Source organism: Berghia stephanieae, chromosome 5 (assembly GCF_034508935.2).
Source record: "Berghia stephanieae isolate SIO BIC M18660-M18661 chromosome 5, UCSD_Bste_1.3, whole genome shotgun sequence".
NCBI classification, from domain to species: Eukaryota; Metazoa; Mollusca; class Gastropoda; order Nudibranchia; family Aeolidiidae; genus Berghia; species Berghia stephanieae.
The window spans coordinates 28220818-28243219 of record NC_088364.1 but is presented as its reverse complement, the minus strand read 5'-3'; the positions used below and the strand labels follow the sequence as shown (position 1 = coordinate 28243219).

Here is a 22402-nt window from a genome sequence, read left to right as displayed (position 1 = left end):
ATACAAAATAAATATTACAGGACATATCAAGAATCTTAGTAACAACATTTATCTCAATGATTTTATTCTCATTGAAAATGAAAACGTTGCTTTTAGTAACACCAGATATGATTTATAAGTTATTAGTTCCTCGGGTAACACAGCGACAAATCTTGGGAGTGTTTTATAATTCAAAAGTCTATGGTTGGTTGGTTTGTTTGTTTTTTTGTTTTTGTTTTTGGAAGGGGGTGTGCGTTAAGGATTTTACTACGCTTGCGACACTGTTAGGTATTTCAGCGCCAGTAAAAAAAAAGAAGACAATAGAGTAAAGTTGTAGATATGAAGTTGAAAACATTGAAGAAAAAAGAAGACAGAAGGGGCTGGTTTAAATAAGAAACATAAAATTCGATTATCAATCCACCGACGAGCCTATTTTGACATTACCTAAAAATCCAATCTTGGCACAAACAAAGGAACCCGCTTTGAAAGATACACTCAAATGTTTACAAAGTGCAATATACAATATTCAAAACTAATACTGGTAATAAAACAATAATGGTAACAGAGAGATGATTTACAAGGGGGGAAAATATCATATCTCAAAAAATACATTTGACTGTCTCCCTACCAGCTAAGGACCAGGAAATAAACCGAGTAATCTCACTCCAGAGCAAAGACAGAGAGCAACATGGAAAGGGAAAACAGATATGGTGGATAGAAGACATAGCAAGTGACCGCCTTCCCACCACTGGAGGTCAGAAGATTCCACCCACAATCTGTCATGGAATATCACGTCAATTATCTATGCAAACGATTGTACATTGAACGTAGGAGTAGGAGAATAGGGCAGAATTCTAAAATAAAAATTCTCTAAAAGTATTGACATCTAATATCTTGCTTTTTTTCGCACATTGACTATTGTAATTCTTTGGTTGATGTATGGTCTCCCAAACTACAGTATTCAAAACCTACAATTTTTACTAAATCAAGCGCAAGAAATGTTCTGAGAATTAAAAGGTAACACATAACGCCGATGTTTGTGACTTTGCGTTGGCTTCCTGTAAAATCTATAATGTTATAATTACTGATCCAGTTTACTTGGCTGGCATCATGGATCTAAATGACCCTAAACACAGACACATTGATAACTTTTGTATCCCATTCCAAGGCAAAGACAGAAATCAACCCGTAAAATAGATATAGGAGATAAAAGACACACACGTGACCTCCTTCCAACTATGAAAGTGAAAGGTCAAAAAACCCCACCTAACCAATTCAAAGAGGAATATCCACATAAGTGTTTGATTTTGTGGGAATATTTACACTTGCACAAACCGATTCCAAACAGGTTTCATCATCATCATTGCCTTTTTCACCCTGGGTCAGGGTATAGGCCAAAGACAAACAGTTTCCATCCTTCTCTATCCTGAGCTTTTTTTTTTATTCCGTTCCATGACTTATCACTCCTCTGTATATTAGCTTCTTTAACTCTTCTCCGTGTTCCCCGTGGCCTTCCCTTTGATCTTCTTCCCTGGGGGTTCCAATCCAATACTTTCTTTGTTATATATATATAATATATGCAGCCTGTATCTTCTCATCTCTGTCACAACTTGAGAGCTTTTTCCTGCTTCATTCCACGACGCAATTCGAAGCTGCTTTGTGAAGACGTCATCGGGTCAGCAGAGTCCTTTTGGCTTTGTCTGTTGTCCTTCATAAATTCTGTTATTGCATAAACTCTTCGGTTGCCCAAGCTAAAAAAAAAGGACTTGACTTGTCTGCCTGTGTTTCTGTAACAATTTGAGTTTTACAGAACTTCTGTAAGAAGGGGTGTTAACCCTTCCACATCCCCCAACCTGGAGGATCAGGTGACTCAAAAATTGGGAGTCATACACCATTAGTCGCCTTTTACGACCCGCTGGCTTGGCGTTGAGCTATTCTTGCACTTGCATCCTCTCAGTTGAGGGACCCCGGACACCACACGGGGTTTTGGTACGGTAAATATGAAATTAAATAAATACGATGTACACACTGTTTTAGCAGAACATTCCCGACATATTAAAATAATAAATTGCAATTTACAATACCAGTAAACTCCACAAGTTTCATTTAATTTCCTTTCTTTTCAGATATAGCACTCTCCATTCCATCATGGCAACAAATATGTAGGGAGACCAGCAACATCAATAGTAACTACCCTAAACCAGGATCTCTCTACATATCAGACATTTATAGAGTCAGATGGGGCAGAATTAATCCCTGAAGAACTATGAAAAACTGCAGTACTAAAGTCACAACATCTTGACAGCCTCAAAACTCTGGCCCAGCTCCGTGACCAATGGAAACAGTTAACAACTTGGATGGAGAGAGCAGCTATACTCATCAGGGCTTTTTTTAAATCTGTGGCTGAATAACACAATTCTCAGCAAGCGTCATTCAGACTACGAGGCTTACTACTACTACTACTCTGACTCTGAACACGCCTTAAAAGTAATCCTGAAGGTTGCATCCATGAAGAGGCGAGTCCTCAGAAAGCAAATAATACATCTACTCGACCGTTGGAATCGGAATGCAAAAAATGTGACCCAATGTCTCAGTGGTGTTACTAGGATGAATTGGTGCTGAAAATCGATTTTTTTACTCACCTATATGAAAAAAAAATAGTCCTTTAGAGCCATTGGGCCCACGGAGCCCTAGTTTCTCCCGGTTTCTATAGTGTGACACGGACAATAGCAATTCCTTGCTACCCTTAGGATAGGACGCTAGTCTATCGCAAAGACTTTCTGCCAGATCTAACAGACCGGGCTGCCCAATCTCTGCTGGGTGGACTGAGGGGTGAGAAAATATCTTGACTGCACCCGGGATCAATCTCAGTCCCTTTGCGTGTGAAGAGAAAGTTCTACCCCAATTGAGCTATCAGGATCCCCCCCCCCCCCCCCCCCTCCCGGTAATGACACTGTCGATAGCACCACGAGCTGTAGCAAAGAACCTTAAACTGCTGAGCATCTGGTCCACCTTTACGTTGTGACGAGGCTTCAGGGCGGGTTTGCAACTGTACATAAATGTAGCAAGAAATTTGCCTCTTGGCTAGACCATAATAATATTGTAATATGAGACAATTAGAAGATGCTGATGCCAGAGGTCCTCGTGGTCATTAAACATTAAAAGTTGCCAAATATTACAAATATAATCTCACTTGGCCAAACACTCCAAACATTTTGACCCCTCTTGAAAAACTCATTGGTTTCGATTAACAAAAATTGACTACACTAGGGAAATAAGTTTGTTTGTATTTTGTTTTTTTTAAGTAGCTAAACATGGGTTTCACTAAAATGTATGTTAATATTGTGTGGTTTGTGTTATTTTTTTTATTTTTTTTATTTTAAGGGTTTTACGGCGCTTGCAACACAGTTAGGTTATATCAGCGCCAGTAAAAAGGAAGAAAATGGGATAGTAAAAAGTTCTAGAATTACAATTAAAGCACCCAAGAGAAAGTAAGACAGGGGAACTGGGAACAAATAGGGATCAGGTGTAAATTCCAAGAGCATACCACCAATGTACTTAGTTTGAGATCACCTATAAGTCTCATCCGGACACAAGTACAAAATCCAACAAAGAGGAATACACTCAAATGCCTACATTATACATTAAAAATAACAAATATAATAATACATAACAAAGAAATGATTTACAAGGAAAAAAAATATCATCTCCCAAAACAATAACTATGTATTTGACTGTTTCCCTCCCAGCCAGGACTCCGACGAGGAACAGGAAAAAAAACCAAGTAATTTCATTCCAAGGCAAAGACAGAAAGCATGTTGGATAACAGATATAAGGGGATAGAAGAGACAGTATGTACCTCCCTGCCCGCTATGGGAGGTCAGGGTCCCCACCCAGTGGTTTGGTTTGTGTTACTAATAAAATATAGCAAAAATAAATAATTAGGGACCAGAGGTCAATGTCGCTTTTCAGGGGTTGTCGTGATCCAGTGGTTGCACTGTAGGTCACTGGCTCAAGGACAAAAAATTAGAATTACATCAATTCAAAAAGTGAAACAGAACTTTGATGAAAAGTGAAATTGTTTTTAGAAAATCACAACACTATCGCTCATCAGGTGCCCTGTTCTTTGCCTTCATCATCACTTGATGACTGTAATAGTAATAGTGATAAGAACTGATTGACAGATGTAACAGGGGAAATAATTAGTATTTGAACTACCTAACATAATACAAATTTTCTTTCAAGTTTTCATTAGGCGGTTGATATATTAAAATAATAATATATGGTGCCTTACACAGTCAAAATAAAAGTTTACAATCTCGCTGAAAAAAATACATGAATAATGGGGAATGGCCATAACTCCTGCCTGAATTCGCATTTTAAAAATGTCAATTTAGTGTTATTATTTAAATTTGTAATTGGCTAATTCCCTTAAACTGTCGTACCCTGACAAATCACCTTATTTCATTTTGGCCACAATTTATTTTTTTCATATATCTATGAAGTCTAATTATCCTACGCTTGTAAGAGATATTCTAAAATCAAATTCTTTTGACAAACTGAAGGTTAGAATAAAAAGTTTTTACAAAAATGTTACAAATTGTAAATGTATGGTAGCATTGCTGTAAATCACATTCAGAGCAATCAATGTTTTTGGTGAACAGTGAGTGATAATAATAAGGAATAAACAAAACCATTTTAATTTAAAATAATTGTATAAATACAAATTTATTAATACTTTTATGCAAACAAGTACATAAAACACAGCCATTATAAAATGTTCATGAGCACAATGGAACAATCAATGATTCAGTTGAGGTTCAACTTTAACTTAATTTGATACACTGACATAAGCAATTCTGAAGGAAAATATCAAAAAAGAATGAGAGAATTTTTTTAAAAATGAATACAGATAGCAATAACATGAATTCTTAACTTCCCATTTTATCACTAATGCACAATATGAAATCCTTTGACTGACACAGTCAAATCAAATAAATCTTCAAAGTTCACTGCGTAGGGATTTATATATATATATATATAACTCGAGTGCCACAACCATCCCATGTAGCGGTCACGACCAAATGGAGTTGAAATGCGAATGTGTCCTACCTGTGGTATCTGCTGCTTTGACAGCAGGCCTTCATGAGACACCAGAGATGCCTGTAGCAACAGATGGAAAACAGGTAACCGTGTTAAGGGACAGCGGTTGTAGTTATGTGGTGGTGAGGAAATAGTTGTTGCCTAACAGAGGCCGGCAAGGCAACAAGACCTCAGTGTACCTTGTGAATGGTACGGCAGTGTCGACCACTCAGGTTGAGGTCGATCTGGACTGTCCTTACTATAAAGGACGAGTAAAGGCTGTGGAAAGGGACACGCCTTTATACGACATCATTTGTGGGAACATACCCGAATCAGCAAATATAATAAATAAGACAGAATTAACACAATGGCTGATCTACAATCTCGATACCATGAAGGAAATGGCTCCAAAATAGAAACAAAAAAGAAAGAAAAAACATAATATTGACAAATAAAAATAATTTTTTACAATGCTGTTTGTAATTCCATTAATGCAGACAGCCAAATGAAACATTAAATGATATTTAAATATATGATTACGTGAAGAAAATAAAATAAAACAAATAATTTCTAAAAATATGTAATGAGAACCAGTAATTGTTCTACATGTCATTAAGGCCAAAATCTCCGTGACTATGTTCCTACCAATAACAATCTTAGGTTGTCAGAACAACGAAGCTTTCAATTCTTCTGTTAAACTTTTTACCTCTATTTATCCCTCGCAATTGGAAAATTATCAAATAGTAGAGTACATTGCAATCTGCTTAAAATAAACTGCGCTAAGATAAACTCTCGCTTAAAATAAACAATGAGGCTGATCCCGAATTTTCTGCTCTAAATCATTAGTAATTTAAAACGTTTAAGATAATCTCTGGTCATGATCTAGTCCCGATAAGATAAACTCATCAATCTGGATTTGCACGACAGGGATAGACAGGGAGTATAATCATTGTCTATCTCTCAGCCCTTATCATTATTACTATTATTATTATTATTATTATTATTATTATTATTATTATTATTATTATTATTATTATTATTATTATTATTATTATTATTATTATTATTATTTATTATCATTGTTTGCCTTGCTTTATTATTGATTTTACTTACTTGATTTGTTGATGAAAATATTATATTCTTGTATGAGTTATATTGGCAATTGCCTAAAAATAAACTTTTGAAACCTTTGAAACCTTAATTTGAACTTGGCCTTAGAAATTGCCATCTGACCACCCTGTTGCCAGATTCATTTGTACGCGCCTACAGATTTATTACCAGACCTTTAATATCCCTGATGACTCAAAAGATTTGTCTCGATCTATGTAAATTTTTACATCACAGCAGTATATCAAAAAATTAAAATAGATGTGTGCCTGTTTGTAATAGTAACAGCCGTTATTTTTACTCAAATATTGCAGGTTTTCCACTGGTAATAATAATAATAATAATAATAATAATAATAATAATAATAATAATAATAATAATAATAATAATAATAATAATAATAATAATAATAATAATAATAATAATGATAATGTTATTAAAATTAAAAAAGGCCCATGGTGGAAATGTAGACATAAATACCAGAGTTGTCAAAATGTAAAAATTAATCACTGGTAAATGGCACTAGAATTTGATAAGCTACCCTTGAGGACTGGATACATCAGGTAAGAGGCTGGGGAACCAATAGCACCTTTCCTTTCCACCTTGGTCGTCAACCCAAGCCAAACCTTCTTTCACCAAAAACTCCTGTTTAAAAAAAAAATGTATTAAAAATATCACTATGTTGCTTCACAGCTGGTGATGGTAAAATTTACCATCTTGTAAAAATATCATCCATATTAAAAGTCTCTCTCTCTCCCTCTCTCTCGCTATCGCTTAATGCAAAATTTAGTTTGTCCTTATCCGTAAAAAGAATACACATTTCAGTATTATTCACAAAGCCTAATTGTAATACATGAAAGACCTTTGCCTGATAAGAATGAAATCATTCTCACTTACCAAAGCTCTTGAAGATCTTTCCTTTGTCCATCCTAACCCTTCATGCAAGCATGAATGTGTGACATGACCTTTTTCCTGAAAAGTGAATAATATTTTTCAACATCCAAATATTATTGTTACAAAAAAACAACACAAAATTGCAAATAAAGAGGAAAATATGATGGTTGCCTTTCACCTGAAACTTATGTGATGGAATACCAGCAGCATTCATGCCAACCAGTCTGATAACTTCTGAAAGGTTAGCCATGACTATAATATAGCTGAGTAAAAAGGATTTTTTTCAGACTAAAATGTGTTCTTGTATATTGTCATTATGTTTTCCCGCATTACATCATGTTTCTTCCCAATAGGGATATACAGTGCACAACAGAATGCAACCGACGCTTTACGATCGAAGAAATGTTCATTTTCACTCATCTATGAGCTGTCGAATTTTTGCTTTCTTTTGTAGCTTTGATAAAGGTACAAATAAGTTTATTAATCTCGTAAAAAAGGAGGCAACTATGTGTAAAATTTAATTGGCTTTCACATTTAAAAAAAAAAATTTATATAGCGCAATATTCACTAAAAGTGCTCAAAGCGCTTTACAACAGCAACACTTAACATTTAGGACGGGACATGACACCTGTTAGGCGATATTACAATTTTTTTCAAACAGAAATGATGCTGATAACGGCCAGGTACTCATTTTACACCGGAGTACGGTGAGAGAAAGTGAGTAAAGAGCCTTTTCCAAGGGCTTAACTATGCGCAGAGAGAAGCTCGAACCCACGACCATCCGATCCGAAAGCGAGTGTCATACCACAAGATCACATAGCCGCACAATCCCCATTTTTATGTGTGACACTTTATTATGACGCTATGGATAATTAAGTGTGGCCAGTTTATATTGACGCTCAGTATACAATTCTAAAAATTATTAATATCACAATAACATTACCATGAGTGCCACCACCACAACAATGACAGTCCGCACTAGTACCATCATTCATCACTGACAATAATAACATCAGAACCATCTCTGCATCATTATCGCTGCTAATATTACTTCTACCACTACTACTATTCATATAAAAAGAATGAGTTCCCGTTTGCTTAGACATTTTAGAATGTTGAAGAAAAATGGTCGATCTAATTAATAATATTAAAATCTCCCCGATATTTAGATTTTCAAAATCATGATTCAGGAGCCCCTTAAAAAAAAAACAAAAAAAATCAAATCCTAGATAGCCTGTAAAGAAGAAAAAAAAAATTATTTCACAATCTGTTTATAGTATATACAAGCAAGGGCGTCTCAATCAAAATATTAATATTGTAAAGAATAAGAAGTTTTAGTACCAATTGGATTTTGACTAAAAGTTAATAAGTTCTTGAGTATAGATTGAATATAGTGAATTTGTTCAGTTGATAGTATCATCGATACTGCTAAGTATTGATTGTTGCCCATCCATCGCCATGGTGGTCAGTATTCTCAAGAACTCAACAAATCATCAATGACTGGTTTTCAACAAAAAATCTCTTCAAGAAAAAATTTGTCAAAACATTCTCCACAATTAGCAATAAAGAGTATCTAAGGAGAACCAAACTGTAGTAGTTAAAAATTTAGAAATTGTAAAGAGAATATGTCTCTAAAAATATAAATAACCAACAATAAGCTTTAAATTAATTTAGTTTGCTTTTATAATGCACAAGAATGCATAATGATATATTGCTTGAATTTACAATTTTACTATTTGAAAGTTCAGAACTGTTTTTATATGTTGTTTGGTTCATTTACCATCGATATTCTGCCTCTGCCTGTCAATACTCATCGACACAATACTTATGATGATGAAGATGATAATAATAATAATTGTAATAATAATAATTATTATTATAATAATAATAATAATAATAAATCTTTATTGTCCTCGAAATAGTGTCAATTTGTTATTTATTGATGAAAAGTAGCTAAGGAGAACCATATGAAAATTAGCTAAGGAGATCCAACATGTGGTTGCTAAAAAAAAATATCATAGGGAGGAATATATCCGTTAAAAATGTAATTAACCAACAATAAGCTTTGAATTAACTCAAATCTGATTTTTTTTAATACAAAAAAAAAGCATAATAATATAGCTTGGATTGATAATTTCACAATTTGAAAGATTTTAAACAATTTTTTGGTTCATTTACTGTCGATATTCGTTAAGAAAAAGTCATTGATACATCTCCTTGCTACCTACAACTTCTATCTCTTGGAAGAACACTTAACTTACAAGCAAGTTTCTGTTCCTTTATAAAAATTCTTTCCATCTCCTACGATTTTTTCTGTTGCTACACTGATAGGAGTTGGTGGCAAAGTGAAGAGGGTTTCAATGGAACTGTGTGAGCGGTGTTGAATAATACAAGAGATAGCATTGTGTAACGGTTGTATCAGGAATTTTGTTCAGTTATTGGCAATTTTCTCTCTCAGTTTATTCAACAATTTCTTTTCGGTTTAAAGACAGTTTGAGCATAGTGGCTTAGGTATAGCAATACTTGGGTAACAGAAACAGAGAGGACAAAATGACATTTTGATTCTTTTCGAATTAGCAGTCTTTTAGATTTAGACAGTTTTGGTTGAACCAGTTTTTACTGTATCTACTTATTTATTTCCCAACTCAGCAAAATTTGACGATTTTTCAATCCTGAATAAGCATGTTAATGGTTTGATTTTAGATTGTATGCTTTTAATTAATAAAACAGACAAATCTATCTAAAACATTGTCTTTTTTATAAAAACAATGATTTTCAAAGGAGATGGCAATATCCAAAATGAGATATATATATTGTAAGGTATTTATATTAAATGCACCAGATTTCAATTAATATGAATGTCTAGTTTATTCTTGAAATTAAGTATTATTTAAGTGGTTTTGGATTATATATTTTTTAAAATTATAATAAGAATTGGAAGATTATGAATGTGTGTGTGTGTGTGTGAGTGTGCATGGGGAGAGGGGGTGTATATATGTATACATGTTATTGATACCTGTGCTTCTTGTAGAACCAGTGTGTGATCTAGAGTCAACTCTCCAGGAACTGATTGCACCAGGTATCCTGTGCCAACCTTATGAATGGAGAAACCATTGCCCAGGATTTTCAGTTTCTTGATGGCCCTCATTAAATCATCTCTGACAAAGTTAAAAATATAAACAAGGTTAGGCAGAATGAACACAACGGTTCAGTTGATACTTTATTACAAGTCGAAGTTTCTCTCTTGTGCTTTTGCTCATTTCTCCTTAAAGGTAAAATATTAGTGACAATACTGCAGTCCAAAGGCAAAAACAATTTATCTTCATTCCCCAAAGAATAAGAACATTCATAAATATAAAGTTATACAGCATATTTCCACATTTATACCATGCTCAATGCGCTTTACAATGTTTCATTTATTCCCCAAGCAGGCCATAGGAAACTATATTTCCATTTCATACCGTGCCAATTGTTTGTTGGGTAATCGTGTGAAACTAAAGTTCAATTCTGTACACATTTCCTGTTAAGTACTTTTCACATACTTTATACTCTTACAATATTTGCAATTATGCACTTTCAAAACTATATCACAAGGAAATGAATCCGAGTGTATTAACAGGTTAAAATTGAATACATGCGTCATTATCACCACCTGTCATGATTACCCGTGATGTCACCTCTCTCTCTCTCTCTCCCTCTTCCCCCCCCCCCCCCCCCCCCCCCCCTTCCAAATAAAAGTGTCCGGCATTTTGACTCTTTGTTAACTTGGCAGCCCTGCATGCTATCAGTAAAAATTAACTTTGTAATTAACCTGAGACTGGAATGGCCATAGATAATTAAAAAGAGAGATGTAATGCAAAAATATTTCAGCTAGTTGAAAGGAATCACACAAAAAATGACGATGTTTAAAAACCTACATGCTTATTGCTTGTGAATTTCTGCCTCTGGAAGCTTCAACTTTCCTTCTCAATTCATCCAATCCTATCAAACCTGTATGAGAATCGGAGTGGGTGTGTGTGTGTGTGTGGGGGGGGGGGGGGGGGGGGGGGGGAGGAATGAATAAATTAGTAATTATGATTTTTCAAAAATGTACAATCTATCACAGTGGTATATAATTTATAAATAATTTGTAAGACACTTTAGCATGTTTAGTGGAAATTGTGCTCAAGTTTTTTTAAAAACAAAGATATGGAGACAAATCAATTGGCAGAAAATATTTGTTCCTTTTGAAAGCATAAATCCATAATATGTGACCCGCCTGTCAAAGGAGTATGATGTTAAGATGGGTAAGTGCTGGAAATTAAATAGAAAACCACATATATGAAACTTGAGGTTAATTCCTACTCCTTAGGGTTGAGATTTAACACTGTTTCTTATAGCACAAAAAACTCAAATTTTTTATTTCTTATCATTATAACTCTAAATTCACTTTTCAGGGACTTGTTTATTTGAAATAATAACCATTTTGAGAAAGTGGGTTACGTGTATGAAAACAATTTAAAGATTAAGGGAAATAAATGATAAATGCATAGCTAAAAGACAATATCAACCAGAATTATATGGGGTCCCTTAAAAGTATATTAAAGAAGTTAAAGAAATTGCTGGCTTTTAGTCACTGGATTTGAACTGGTGATGATGATCTTGGGTTTTTTTAAAGGGTTTCACAGCCTTGCAACACATTTAGGTTATTTCAGCACCACTAAAAAGGAAGATAATGGGATAGTTAAAAGATCTAGAATTACAAGTAAAGGTCTTCTTCTTCTTCTAGGTTCCATGCCTGGTCCAGGCTTCGGATACTGCATGAATTATCTCTCTCCATTCCTCCCTGTCTCTTGCTTTTTCAAACAGCTCTTGGATTGTTAGGTTGGTGAAGCCCTTCAGTTGGTCTATGAGTGTTTTTCTTTGTCTCCCCCGGGCGCGTTTACCAGGTATTTTACCACAACTTGCCAGGTATTCATTCTTATCTTTCCTTACTATGTGTCCGAAAAAGGATAGTTGTCGATCCACTATTAAGGGCATTAGTTTCCTTTGTTGGTATGTTTGTTTTAGCACTTCTTCGTTCGTTTTGTGTGCAGTATACGGTATTCTCTGCATCCTTCTCAAGCACCACATTTCAAAAGCTTCAATGTTCTTTTGTGTTTCTGCATTTGTAGTCCAGCTTTCGCATCCGTATAACAAGATTGGCCACACGTAGCACTTCAAGACTCGGAATCTAATCCCGAACGACATCTGTTTGTTTTTCAAAATGTTTCCCAGGTCCATGAAGGCCTGTTTGGCTTGAGTTATTCTTGCTCGTATGTCTCGGTTACATCTTCCATCTGTTGTCACTATTGAACCTAGGTATTTAAAACTTTCTACGTTGGTAAGTTGCTCGCCGTGAATCGTTATATTGCAGGTGTTGTTGTTTTCGGGGTTTTTCTGTATTACCATGCATTCCGTTTTGGTGATATTCACTTCCATTCCCTTGGCTTCACTATCTACTACCACTTTGTCAACAATCTTTGAAGTTGGATTTCTGATGTTGCAATGAGTACCGTATCGTCTGCGTATCTTATATTATTTATGTTGTGACCTCCTACTTTTATTCCCTCCATATTATTTATGCCCCTCATGATTGTTTCTTGGTATAGATTAAACAGATCTGGTGAGGCAACACACCCTTGACGGACTCCTTTCTTAATAGGAATGGAATTTCCTGTAGAGTTTCCGATTTTGATAGATGCCTGCTGGGTGTAGTATAATGTTTGCAGGAGTCTGAGGTCTTTCTCATCAGCGCCAATGGAGTGCAGTTGTTTTAGTATTTCTTCGTGGCGTACTCTATCAAAAGCTTTTTTGTAGTCGACAAAACAGAGGTATAGTGGGGTCTGAACCTGTATAGCTCTTTCACTTAAAACACGGAGGAGGTATATTGCGTTCCTTGTCCCTCTGTCAGGTTGGAATCCATATTGTTCTTCTGCGATTTCGGGGTTAATCTTATTCCTCTCATGATACAAAGCCAAAGTGAACCTGATAACGAAAAATGTGAAAAACAATTTGATATATTCCAAAAGTGTGTCAAAGCAACTGCAGAAAAGCATTTACCAATAGCTCAAATAAACAGCAAAAAGGAATGGATGACAAATGAAATTCTAAACCTATTTGAAGAAAGACGAAAATGCAACAGAGGGTCTGCAGAATACCAAACATTGAACAACCACATTAAATCCAAATGCATCGAGGCACACGAGAACTATCTAGACTGGAAATGCTGCGAAATCGAAAGAGAATACAAACCCAACCCTCAACAAGCTCACCAAAGAATAAAAGAACTATCAGGGAAAAGGAAAAGCAAAGCAGCAGGAAGTTGTATCCAAAACAAACAAGGGGAACTGCTATTTGAAGAACAACATATAGAAAGCCGATGGGTAGAATACATAGGCGAACTGTACAATGATCCAAATAGAAATGAACCACCACTGAAATTCAAAGAACCATTAAGCGGACCAAACATCACCAAAAGTGAAATTGAACATGCCATGGAACGAATGAGGGATGGTAAAGCAACAGGCCCTGATGAAATATCTGTAGAGGTATTAAAAAGCCTTGGAGATCTAGCAATTGATGAACTTCACATATTATTCAACAATATATACAATACTGGGAAAATTCCAGAAGATCTCTGTAACTCTATTTTCATAGCAATACCAAAGAAAGCAGGTGCAGTCAGATGCGAAAATTTTAGAACTATAAGTTTAATAAGCCACATCAACAAAATACTGTTGCGTATAATTATCAACAAGTAAAGGTACCCAAGAAAAAAGTAAGATAAAGGAGACAGGTTCAAATAGGGAACATATATAGATTCCAAGAGCAAACTATCAATGTACTTTGTGATCACCTAAAAGTCTCATCCAGGCACCAGAACAGGATCTCACTAAGAGAAACACACTCAAATATTTACAGAAGATATCCAAAACAGAAAACAAAACTAACAGTATATGACAGAGAGATGATTTACAAGGGAAAAAAAATGATCTCCCAAAATTAATACTAAACATTTGACCATTTCCCTCTCAGCAAAGAACTCCGACAAGGGCCAGGACAAAATCAAGCAATCCATTCCAAGATAAAGACAGAAAGCACCCAGAAAACAGATATAAGGGGATAGAAGACAGAGCAAGTGATCTCCTGTCCACCATGGTAGGTCAAAAGAGATTGTGATCTGATTCTATGAGCCAGGCATCATCTTGCAAACACCTGTATACAGCTAAGGGCATTGATGGTCAAAGACACACAAAAGTCTTGATTGCTGCCCTTGCTGCTTTCCTTGAAGCAGGTTCTGTAGGAAGGACAGTTTAATTTTCTTCATTACCAGAATTAGGGTTTCTTGTTATATCAGTGACAATTGCACGGATGGAGATTTCAACATTTTCATTTATTAACATGTGCTTCTTAAATTTTGCCTCAATAGAAAAGATGCCACTGAGCTGTGAAACAAATCTAATAATTCTGAACATTGTGGCATACAGTATATTAATCAGAAGGTAAGGTCCTATTTTACCTCATTGCTGGATATCATTCGTCTTGTTTTTGTTTGCTGCAAGTCTATCATTTTCTTTATAGATTGAGTAACAAAGTCGATATAAGAGTCCTATAATTATACCTGCATCAGTTCATAAAATTATTATTTACTAATGTAATTTTACATAGTCTAATACAAAAATTTAATCATTTTTTAAAACAAAAACAAAAAATTAATAAATAAAACATGACTTTGTTAAAACGGATAAAAGGTCAGAATGTCAATTAAATGGAGATTCTATCACCTACTTACCTCCATTCCTTTTGCTCGTAGCCATGCAAACCTCAACAATCTGTATACCAAGCTCATAATAGAAGTCTCCAACACCAAGCATCTCAGACCAGAATCCTTTGCTGGCTATAAAAGTAGATATTTTTAAATACTCAGTAATACAGTATGATTTTTTTTAAATAAGCATACTCCGGATAAATGGCAACAACATGCTATATGAGAGGATCTTGGAACTGAAGGGAGTTGAAAAAGGTAGTGTTGCAGTGAAAACAAAGAGATGGAAATGGATAGGAAGGGGGAAAATGTTATTGTACTGTTGCATAAGGGTGGAATCTGGTAAGAAAGAGAGGGGATATATGGTTAAAAAATACATTGCGCAAAATAATTGATAAGAAAAGGACTTCAGCTGGGTGGCACCCTTGGCAGAAGACAGGCACAGTAGCTAAAGACCAGAAAAAATGGAAGGAAAACACCCAGGCTCATGCACCTCCTGGCACAGAGAGATTTAAGTAAAGGTTAACCGTACTAAATTCAAGAGTGAATAAGTGCCTGACAAGAAGTAGTGGCAGAGATTGTATGAGTACCAGTACAATATACTGGTTCTTGACAAGCAAATCATATGTATGAAATGGTAATTTACTTTAAAATGGAATCATAAGTGAGCATCTTGAATAAGTAAAAAAAAGCCTCAGAGATGAAAGTACACATCGCAATCTGTAACAATATTTATCATTAGCCAGCAGCTGATGCAAAAAAAGGGCATTTGGTGCATTATTTTGTAAGTGTATCATTTTCTTTTTTCTTCAATTTACTTTTGATGTTCCCTTTTTGGGGGGCCTCGTTTGTCTTTTTTATTATTAAATAATCACTCCTTGGAAAACGATCTGATATTACTGAATGTCTTGTCAGATAATCAACAGCTTATCCTTATGGAGCTACTCCTATGTCTTCGTCTTCATCCACACCTGTTCAATTTTTACTTATTATGATGCAGGTGAGGGTTCACAGCATAAACACATACCCATGTAAAGAATATAAGCATTAAATCGTCCCAACTATCAGGACACCTATGTATATAGTGCAATGGAAGCATATCTGACCAGTAATTAGGTCTGAGGTTCGATTCCCAGCTGAGACAGGCAGATTTTTTGGTATGGATTTTTCTTGTATTATTCTTTCTGCTTTGTCTGGCACTGTTTAAACACACCTGTTCAGATACCTTGTCAATTTACACACACAAACCATAGCATACAAACTAACCATTAAAAATACCAGGTACAAGCAGAAGTGATAAAAGTAAGTCCTGCTAATCTCCTTAAGCAGCTCTTGCTACATCAATCTCTTGAGTAATTAATGTTGGAATAAAATGACGGCTCCATGACAGGAGCCCATATTATTCTAAGACATAAGTTTAAGGAAACATACAAATCTATAGAGAAAGACAAATCAACAAACACTGGACATTAAGAGCAGAGACTGAACACCCTTTGACCACCCTCATGCATGTTGTATTGCGTCTCTCTAAATTGTGAATCACTGTCAGATGGAGGTGGAGTTTCTATTATAAACCCTTCGTTTTTAATTTGTTTAAATTAAATTTCATTAAATCTGAAATCAAGAAGTTTGGGATTATAGAGTGCAAATAATAAGAAGAAATACTAAAATGAGATAAAATCACAGTCTTACATGCAAGTGGATCAACTCCAATTGAAGCACACATATCTTGGAACTGGAGACGGAACTCTGGATCTTTACGGATATCCTCTCTGTGTTTGCTGGCAAAATCTTCAAGGTGGTTTTTGAACATCTCCATTTGTTTACCCATCTGAAAAAAATTATCCAAACTATAGACATGGGTCTGGATGATTTCAAAATCATATTGAGTACTCTTCAATTCAGACTTTTTTTTTGGTGTTACAATGACAGAAAGAGATAATAAACGTGTGAATTAATACTGATCATTGAAGCAAATACGCTACAACTGTGAATGCCTCAGTACCCCAATGCCCATTTTGCCAAAATGCCCACAAATCTGGTAAAACACAATAATTTCTCTTTAAAATAGAAGCCTAAATGCCTCCTTTTCAAAACTGATTTTGCCCAAATGACTGCTATGAAGACAAGTTCAGCAATTTAAAAAATAATTAAAAGAATGAAAGAAAGAGAAAAAAATTACTCTATCACTTGTGGCGATCTCCTGATTCATCTCCTGTTTTGAACAGTTATCTTTGACCCCACTTTACAATCAATTCATGACACACTATCTCTACCCTTCTCTCTCTAGCAGATGTGATCTATGTCATTCAAAATTGTGCTCTACCAATTGACTGCTAAAAGAGGACAATTTTAATTGTCCACTATTAGTCAGTACTCAATAAACCAAAGTAAGTCAAGTAGGCTTTTCCTACTCAAATAACAGACATATCCAAGATATTCAGAGCATTGTGGTCGAGTCTGCACACTTTTTGATGTAACACAACCATATCATCACTTTTGGTTAGATTACTCTTTGACGTTATCCAATATATCTACCCTCTTTCCTCAAGCACCATAGACTGGATCACAAGACCTTGTATGTTCTACTACTTTCATAACGAGTTATGTTGATGACCTTCAACATTATCAAAGAATATTGTCGCTTTAGTCTTGACACTGAGGTGTGAATATAGAAGGCAAAGCACTTACAGAATGATGTATTGCTATTATTAGTTAAAAGTTCAGATTACAAAGTGAATTCATGGGTTTTTACAAACTTGTAGCCATGGAGGAATGATCAGTGTTAAAATGTTCGTAAATGAGTTGTGCATATATACAAACAAACACACACACCTCTCTCTCTCTCTCCATCACTCTCCTCCTCTCCCTCTCTCTCAGACTGTATTTGCAAAAGGTTTCATTATTGATCTAACTGCATAAACAGCAACATCATGTTTGTAAAAAATGTTGGTGGCCAAGTGATTCATCATCTTGTCTTGTAAAATAGTCAAGCAAACTTGAGCATAGTAAGTGACAGGGTGAGTAACAATGATAAAAAAAACGCTTAAGGCGCTTATATGCACATTAACCTCAAGAGCAGGAGATGTGATTGAATACTTCCCTATCCCCAGTGATGGATATTTTAAGAGTGCTAGTACAAAAATGATGCTAACAGGCAACTTGTACTCTATGCTCGGGGTACAAACAAAGCATTGTGTAGTGCATTGATCATGAATAATTATTTGAAATGTTTATATATTTATTCATCCTGGTCTTGATCAACTTTATCTAAATGTTGCTTCCCAAGCACAGTGCCTTTAGTTAGATAATCACTTCTGAATACTAATAATGATCTTAGATTCAATAAACTCTGATGAATCAAGACCACCCATTTTCTTTTCAAATCAAACTGAGCAACAACACAGTGCATTCAATTAGTCCATAGATATAATATGACCTTTAGTCCTGTCGATTTTGTAGCATTCAAGGTCCACTTATTGATAGATTGTCAAATAAGCAAAACAGATGAAAATCTGATTCAACACGACTGTCTCGAGAACAAATGTTGAAGTTTAAAATTGTTTTGTCTGGTGGCTAGGTTGAGAGTGAGAGTCTGATGACTCAAAAATTTCTCTCTGATCAAACTGTATCCATCACATTAAATATATGGGTCTAATGTTGACAAAAACTTGGAACTTGTGATAGAGTAGATTCATTCACTCTCTCCAAGAGCCATTTAGACCTATAGACCCGGACTTCATCCTTGGCATAAAATGGACAATAGCAATTTCTTGTTACTCTTGGAAAGGATACTAGTCTATCCCAGCCCAAACTGCAATGACCGAATACTTCCTTCATGTCATGTGTAGGGAGACCACTAACATCAATAGTAACTACCCTGAACCAGGATCTCTCTACATATCAGAAATTTCTGGATTCAGATGAGGCCGAATTAATCCTTAAAGAATTAAGTAATACTGCAGTGCTGTGACCAATGGAAACAATTAACAACATGGATGGAGAGAGCAGCTATAATTATCGACCATGACTAAATCACACAATTCTCAGCAAGCGTCATTCGGACTGTAAGGCTTACTACTACTACTACTAGTCTATTGCAAAGTTCTTTCCTCCAGATTTAACAGACCCAGCTACCCAATTACGTCTGGATGGATAGTGGGGGGGGGGGGGCGCCAAGAAAGAAATCTAAGCTGAACCCGGTCCTTTTGGTTGAGAAGTGGGTGATCTACCAACTAAGTATTTAGAAGAATTTAGTCTTTTACCATCTGGAAGGTTTTGTCAGATTAAATGTAGAACTAACAAGTATAAATCAACGTTCGTTCCATCAGCAATAAAAATTTTGAATATTTCATATGGTACAGAAAAACCAAGGATTGATTCGTTGACTGATTAACTGATTAATTTATTTAATGTAAGATTAACTGACCAATTGATAATGATGATAATTTTTGGTGTAGAATTGCCACAATCGTAACAAATTGAAAACGAAATGGATATGTTTATGTTGTGTATATCGCACGTGTGAAAGAAAGAGAGGAAGAGAGAGAGAGAGAGAGAGAGAGAGAATGAGAGAGAGAGAGAGAGAGAGAGAGAATGAGAGAGAGAGAGAAAGAGAAAATAAGTAGGAGTGAAATATCTGTTCAATGTTACAGTTATTGTTTAACGTTATAACAAGTGTAACTAAATGACAAATTGCCATATTTATGGACAATAAAGATCTATTATTATTATTATTATTATTATTAAGTTATTTGGACTCCCCATCATATACCAATAGCAAGCAATAATAATTTTGGAAAAGTTATATGGTGTGTATCAAAAATATCACTTACCTGAGCAAATTGGTTTTCTGCAATCTCTGTGCCCTTGTCTTTGTACTTTGCCTAGGGTAAGCAGAGGAAATCTTTTTTAATCTTGACAAACTTCCAATTGAATTTTTAATTAAAACCCTCTCAATAAAGAGAATGCTACAAGAAACAAAAGCTGATGATTTGACAACAAAGAAAGGATAGTGATATAACTTAAACTGAATGGGAGCTAGTGCTTGTGACACTTTCATCAACCTGTACAATGTAAAATAATGGATATATATATTAACTTTTTGTCAATCATCATTTCCACTGGTTGACATCCAAAATGATTTTGTTTAATTATATGTACCAGCTCTTTTGAATGATACGAAAGTGTGACGAAGTATTATACCAACATAACAAATATTTTTATATAAAATCACCTGTGCAAGGTTTTTATTCTTGATGGCAGCAATGCCTGCTGGTCTCCTCGACATATTTCAGATGGGGATAAATCTGGAGAATACCCAGAATTAAGTTAAATAAACAATGAGGCAGTGGAGCAAGAGAGAGGGGTGTGGGAGTACTGTAGACTGTAGAGAAGATGAGAGAGAGAGAGAGAGAGATAGAGAGAGAGAGAGAGAGAGAGAGAGAGAGAGAGAGAGAGAGAGAGAGAGAGGGAGAGAGAGAGAGAGAGAGAGAGGGAGAGAGAGAGAGAGAAATCTGTTTTTGGGGGTCATCGCCAATATTGTTACAATGCCCTACTTTTACATTCGGGACGCCTTCCAGAAGCTCCTACATCCCCAGTATTTTTTTTTTTTAATATAATGTTCTAGCAGGGGGTTTGGGAGGGGGAGACTTTTTTTAAAAAAAAGTTTCCCCCTTTCCCAAACCCCCTACTAGAACATTATATTTTTTAAAAAATAATACTGGGGATGTAGGAGCTTTCGGAAGGCCTCCCTTGCATCTTTTAATGGTTAAAGCTAAGACTCACCAGATCTATTTGCAATATAAAGACCTGAACAGAGTGCGGCTATGTGGTCTAGTGGTATGACACTCGCTTTCGGATCGGAAGGTCCTGGGTTCGAGCCTCGATCGATGCATAGTTGAGTCCTTGGAGAAGGCTCTTTACTCATATTCTCTCACCGTACTCAGGTGTAAAATGAGTACCTGGCCGTTAACAGGCGTCATGTCCGTCCTAAATGTTAACTGTTGCTGTTGGCCAGGGGTCCCTTGTAAAGCGCTTTGAGCACATTTAGTGGATATTGCGCTATATAAAAAAGCTCATTAACAGAGTGTATGAAAAAGTATCAGACAAAACAGAAAAAAAAAAGATTCAAACTAAATTTAAAAAACATCCCGAATAAGCTAAGCAGCCTGCCTAGACTGGGGTCTAGGCTAGAGACTAGAATTCTATAGTAAGTAAACTGGTTTCACTTCTACTTTCTACACTTACAATCTTAACCGTATTACCGTAATATAATAATGAATGGCAAATGAAAATGGCAATGGCCAATTTATTGCAACATCCAAATCCAACTCCCAACAACGTTACGTCTACGTTAATCAGTTAATCATAATTTTTTTCAGCACTCCCAATCAAATTTAACAGTTATTCCACTGCTTGAGTGTGTAACTGCTCTCTAAACTTTCTTCATTGAGTAAAAGCATGAAGTTCTCTATTGTACTATTTGACTGTAGACCTGGAGTAAAAGTAAAGGCAAAGGGCTGTGATGTGTTGCCTTGTTTTTTAGTTTTTTCCCACTTCCCAATTTAAAGTTTCGTTTCGCTCTAGTAATTCTAAGGAGAAGTAGAAGTTGACAATTTTAACAGAACACAAGGACGGAGCACTAACTGATATTGAGCAATATTGACTCGACGATTAAATAAGCACTTTCAATGTCGATAAATAAATAGTACAGTCCAAGCTAGCTTATTGGGTAGAGAAAAAAATAAGGTGAGTAAATGTGACTCATGGTATTGGGACGGCTGGGTTTTCGACAAATCGTCCCAATTAAGCGGCGTCACAATTAAGTGGCGAACATGAAATTGAGTAATTTTTCAGATTTACCATAGTTTATGATGCATGTATCCAGACTTATGACGAGCAATTCAACTCCTTAATTTCATAATTTAATATTTTCAACAACATTAAATGGAGCAACTCAAAATTTCTTCCTTCTCATCCTCTCGTGTTCAATGTATGTGTTTTTTATGCAAGTGTGGGTTCACAGCGTATAATGCGTACCCTTGTGAAGAATATGGGTATTAAAATTATCCCAACTATAGAAGAATTAAAATAATTAGATACAAATGACCCGAATTATGCTGCAATTGACCCTTAGTAATGTCATGCGCATCCAACCGTTTGTTTACACGTTGCTTATGCAGCAAACTGAAGTTGGCCGTGAATAAATTCAAGCTGTTTACTCTGAGAGAAATACCTCGGGAGACCGCGACAATAGTTTTCAGGGCCAAAATGTCCCTTCTTTTATTTTGTAGGAAAACCATAATCATGTCTCCCCTCACCCCCCCCCCCCCACGCCCCCCGTAAACACGAAACAATGTGAAGCGCATTGTGCATGGCTATCTGTAGAAATGCTCTATATAAATGTTCATGTTTACTTACTTGCTTCTGTAGAAATGCTCTATATAAATGTTCATATTTACTTACTTGCTCCAACTGTTACAGTACTACTACTACTACTACTACTACTACTACTACTACTACTACTACTACTACTACTACTACTACTACTAC

The 22402-nt window shown here is 35.5% G+C and overlaps 1 protein-coding gene across 4 annotated transcripts; it reads right to left on the bottom strand.

Moving 5' to 3' along the window:
- Positions 1 to 4688: 4688 nt before the first annotated feature.
- Positions 4689 to 21432, bottom strand: LOC144972699 (vacuolar-sorting protein SNF8-like). 4 transcript variants are annotated; one of them, XM_078914237.1, is made up of 9 exons: positions 21345 to 21432; positions 20085 to 20157; positions 19684 to 19734; positions 16541 to 16679; positions 14876 to 14980; positions 10980 to 11052; positions 10079 to 10220; positions 7066 to 7140; positions 4689 to 6813 (listed from the first exon to the last, which is right to left on the bottom strand). In XM_078914237.1, the coding sequence occupies exons 2-9, from the start codon at positions 20136 to 20138 to the stop codon at positions 6706 to 6708; spliced, it is 747 nt and encodes a 248-aa protein (XP_078770363.1). In that variant the 5' UTR covers positions 20139 to 20157; positions 21345 to 21432; the 3' UTR covers positions 4689 to 6705. The 4 variants fall into 4 exon arrangements, with proteins under 4 accessions (XP_078770363.1, XP_078770364.1, XP_078770365.1 ...); XM_078914238.1 differs by having other exon boundaries at positions 21098 to 21419; XM_078914239.1 differs by having other exon boundaries at positions 21115 to 21419.
- Positions 21433 to 22402: the final 970 nt, after the last annotated feature.

Excerpts from the sequence above, each read along its gene's own strand:
- LOC144972699 (XM_078914237.1), bottom strand. The coding sequence starts at position 20,138 with ATGTCGAGGAGACCAGCAGGCATTGCTGCCATCAAGAATAAAAACCTT. Across the intron at positions 16,680-19,683 it reads CAGAAAACCAATTTGCTCAG|ATGGGTAAACAAATGGAGAT; the intron begins GTAAGTGATATT and ends AATTTTTTTCAG. Across the intron at positions 11,053-14,875 it reads TACGAGCAAAAGGAATGGAG|GTTTGATAGGATTGGATGAA; the intron begins GTAAGTAGGTGA and ends ATTCTCATACAG.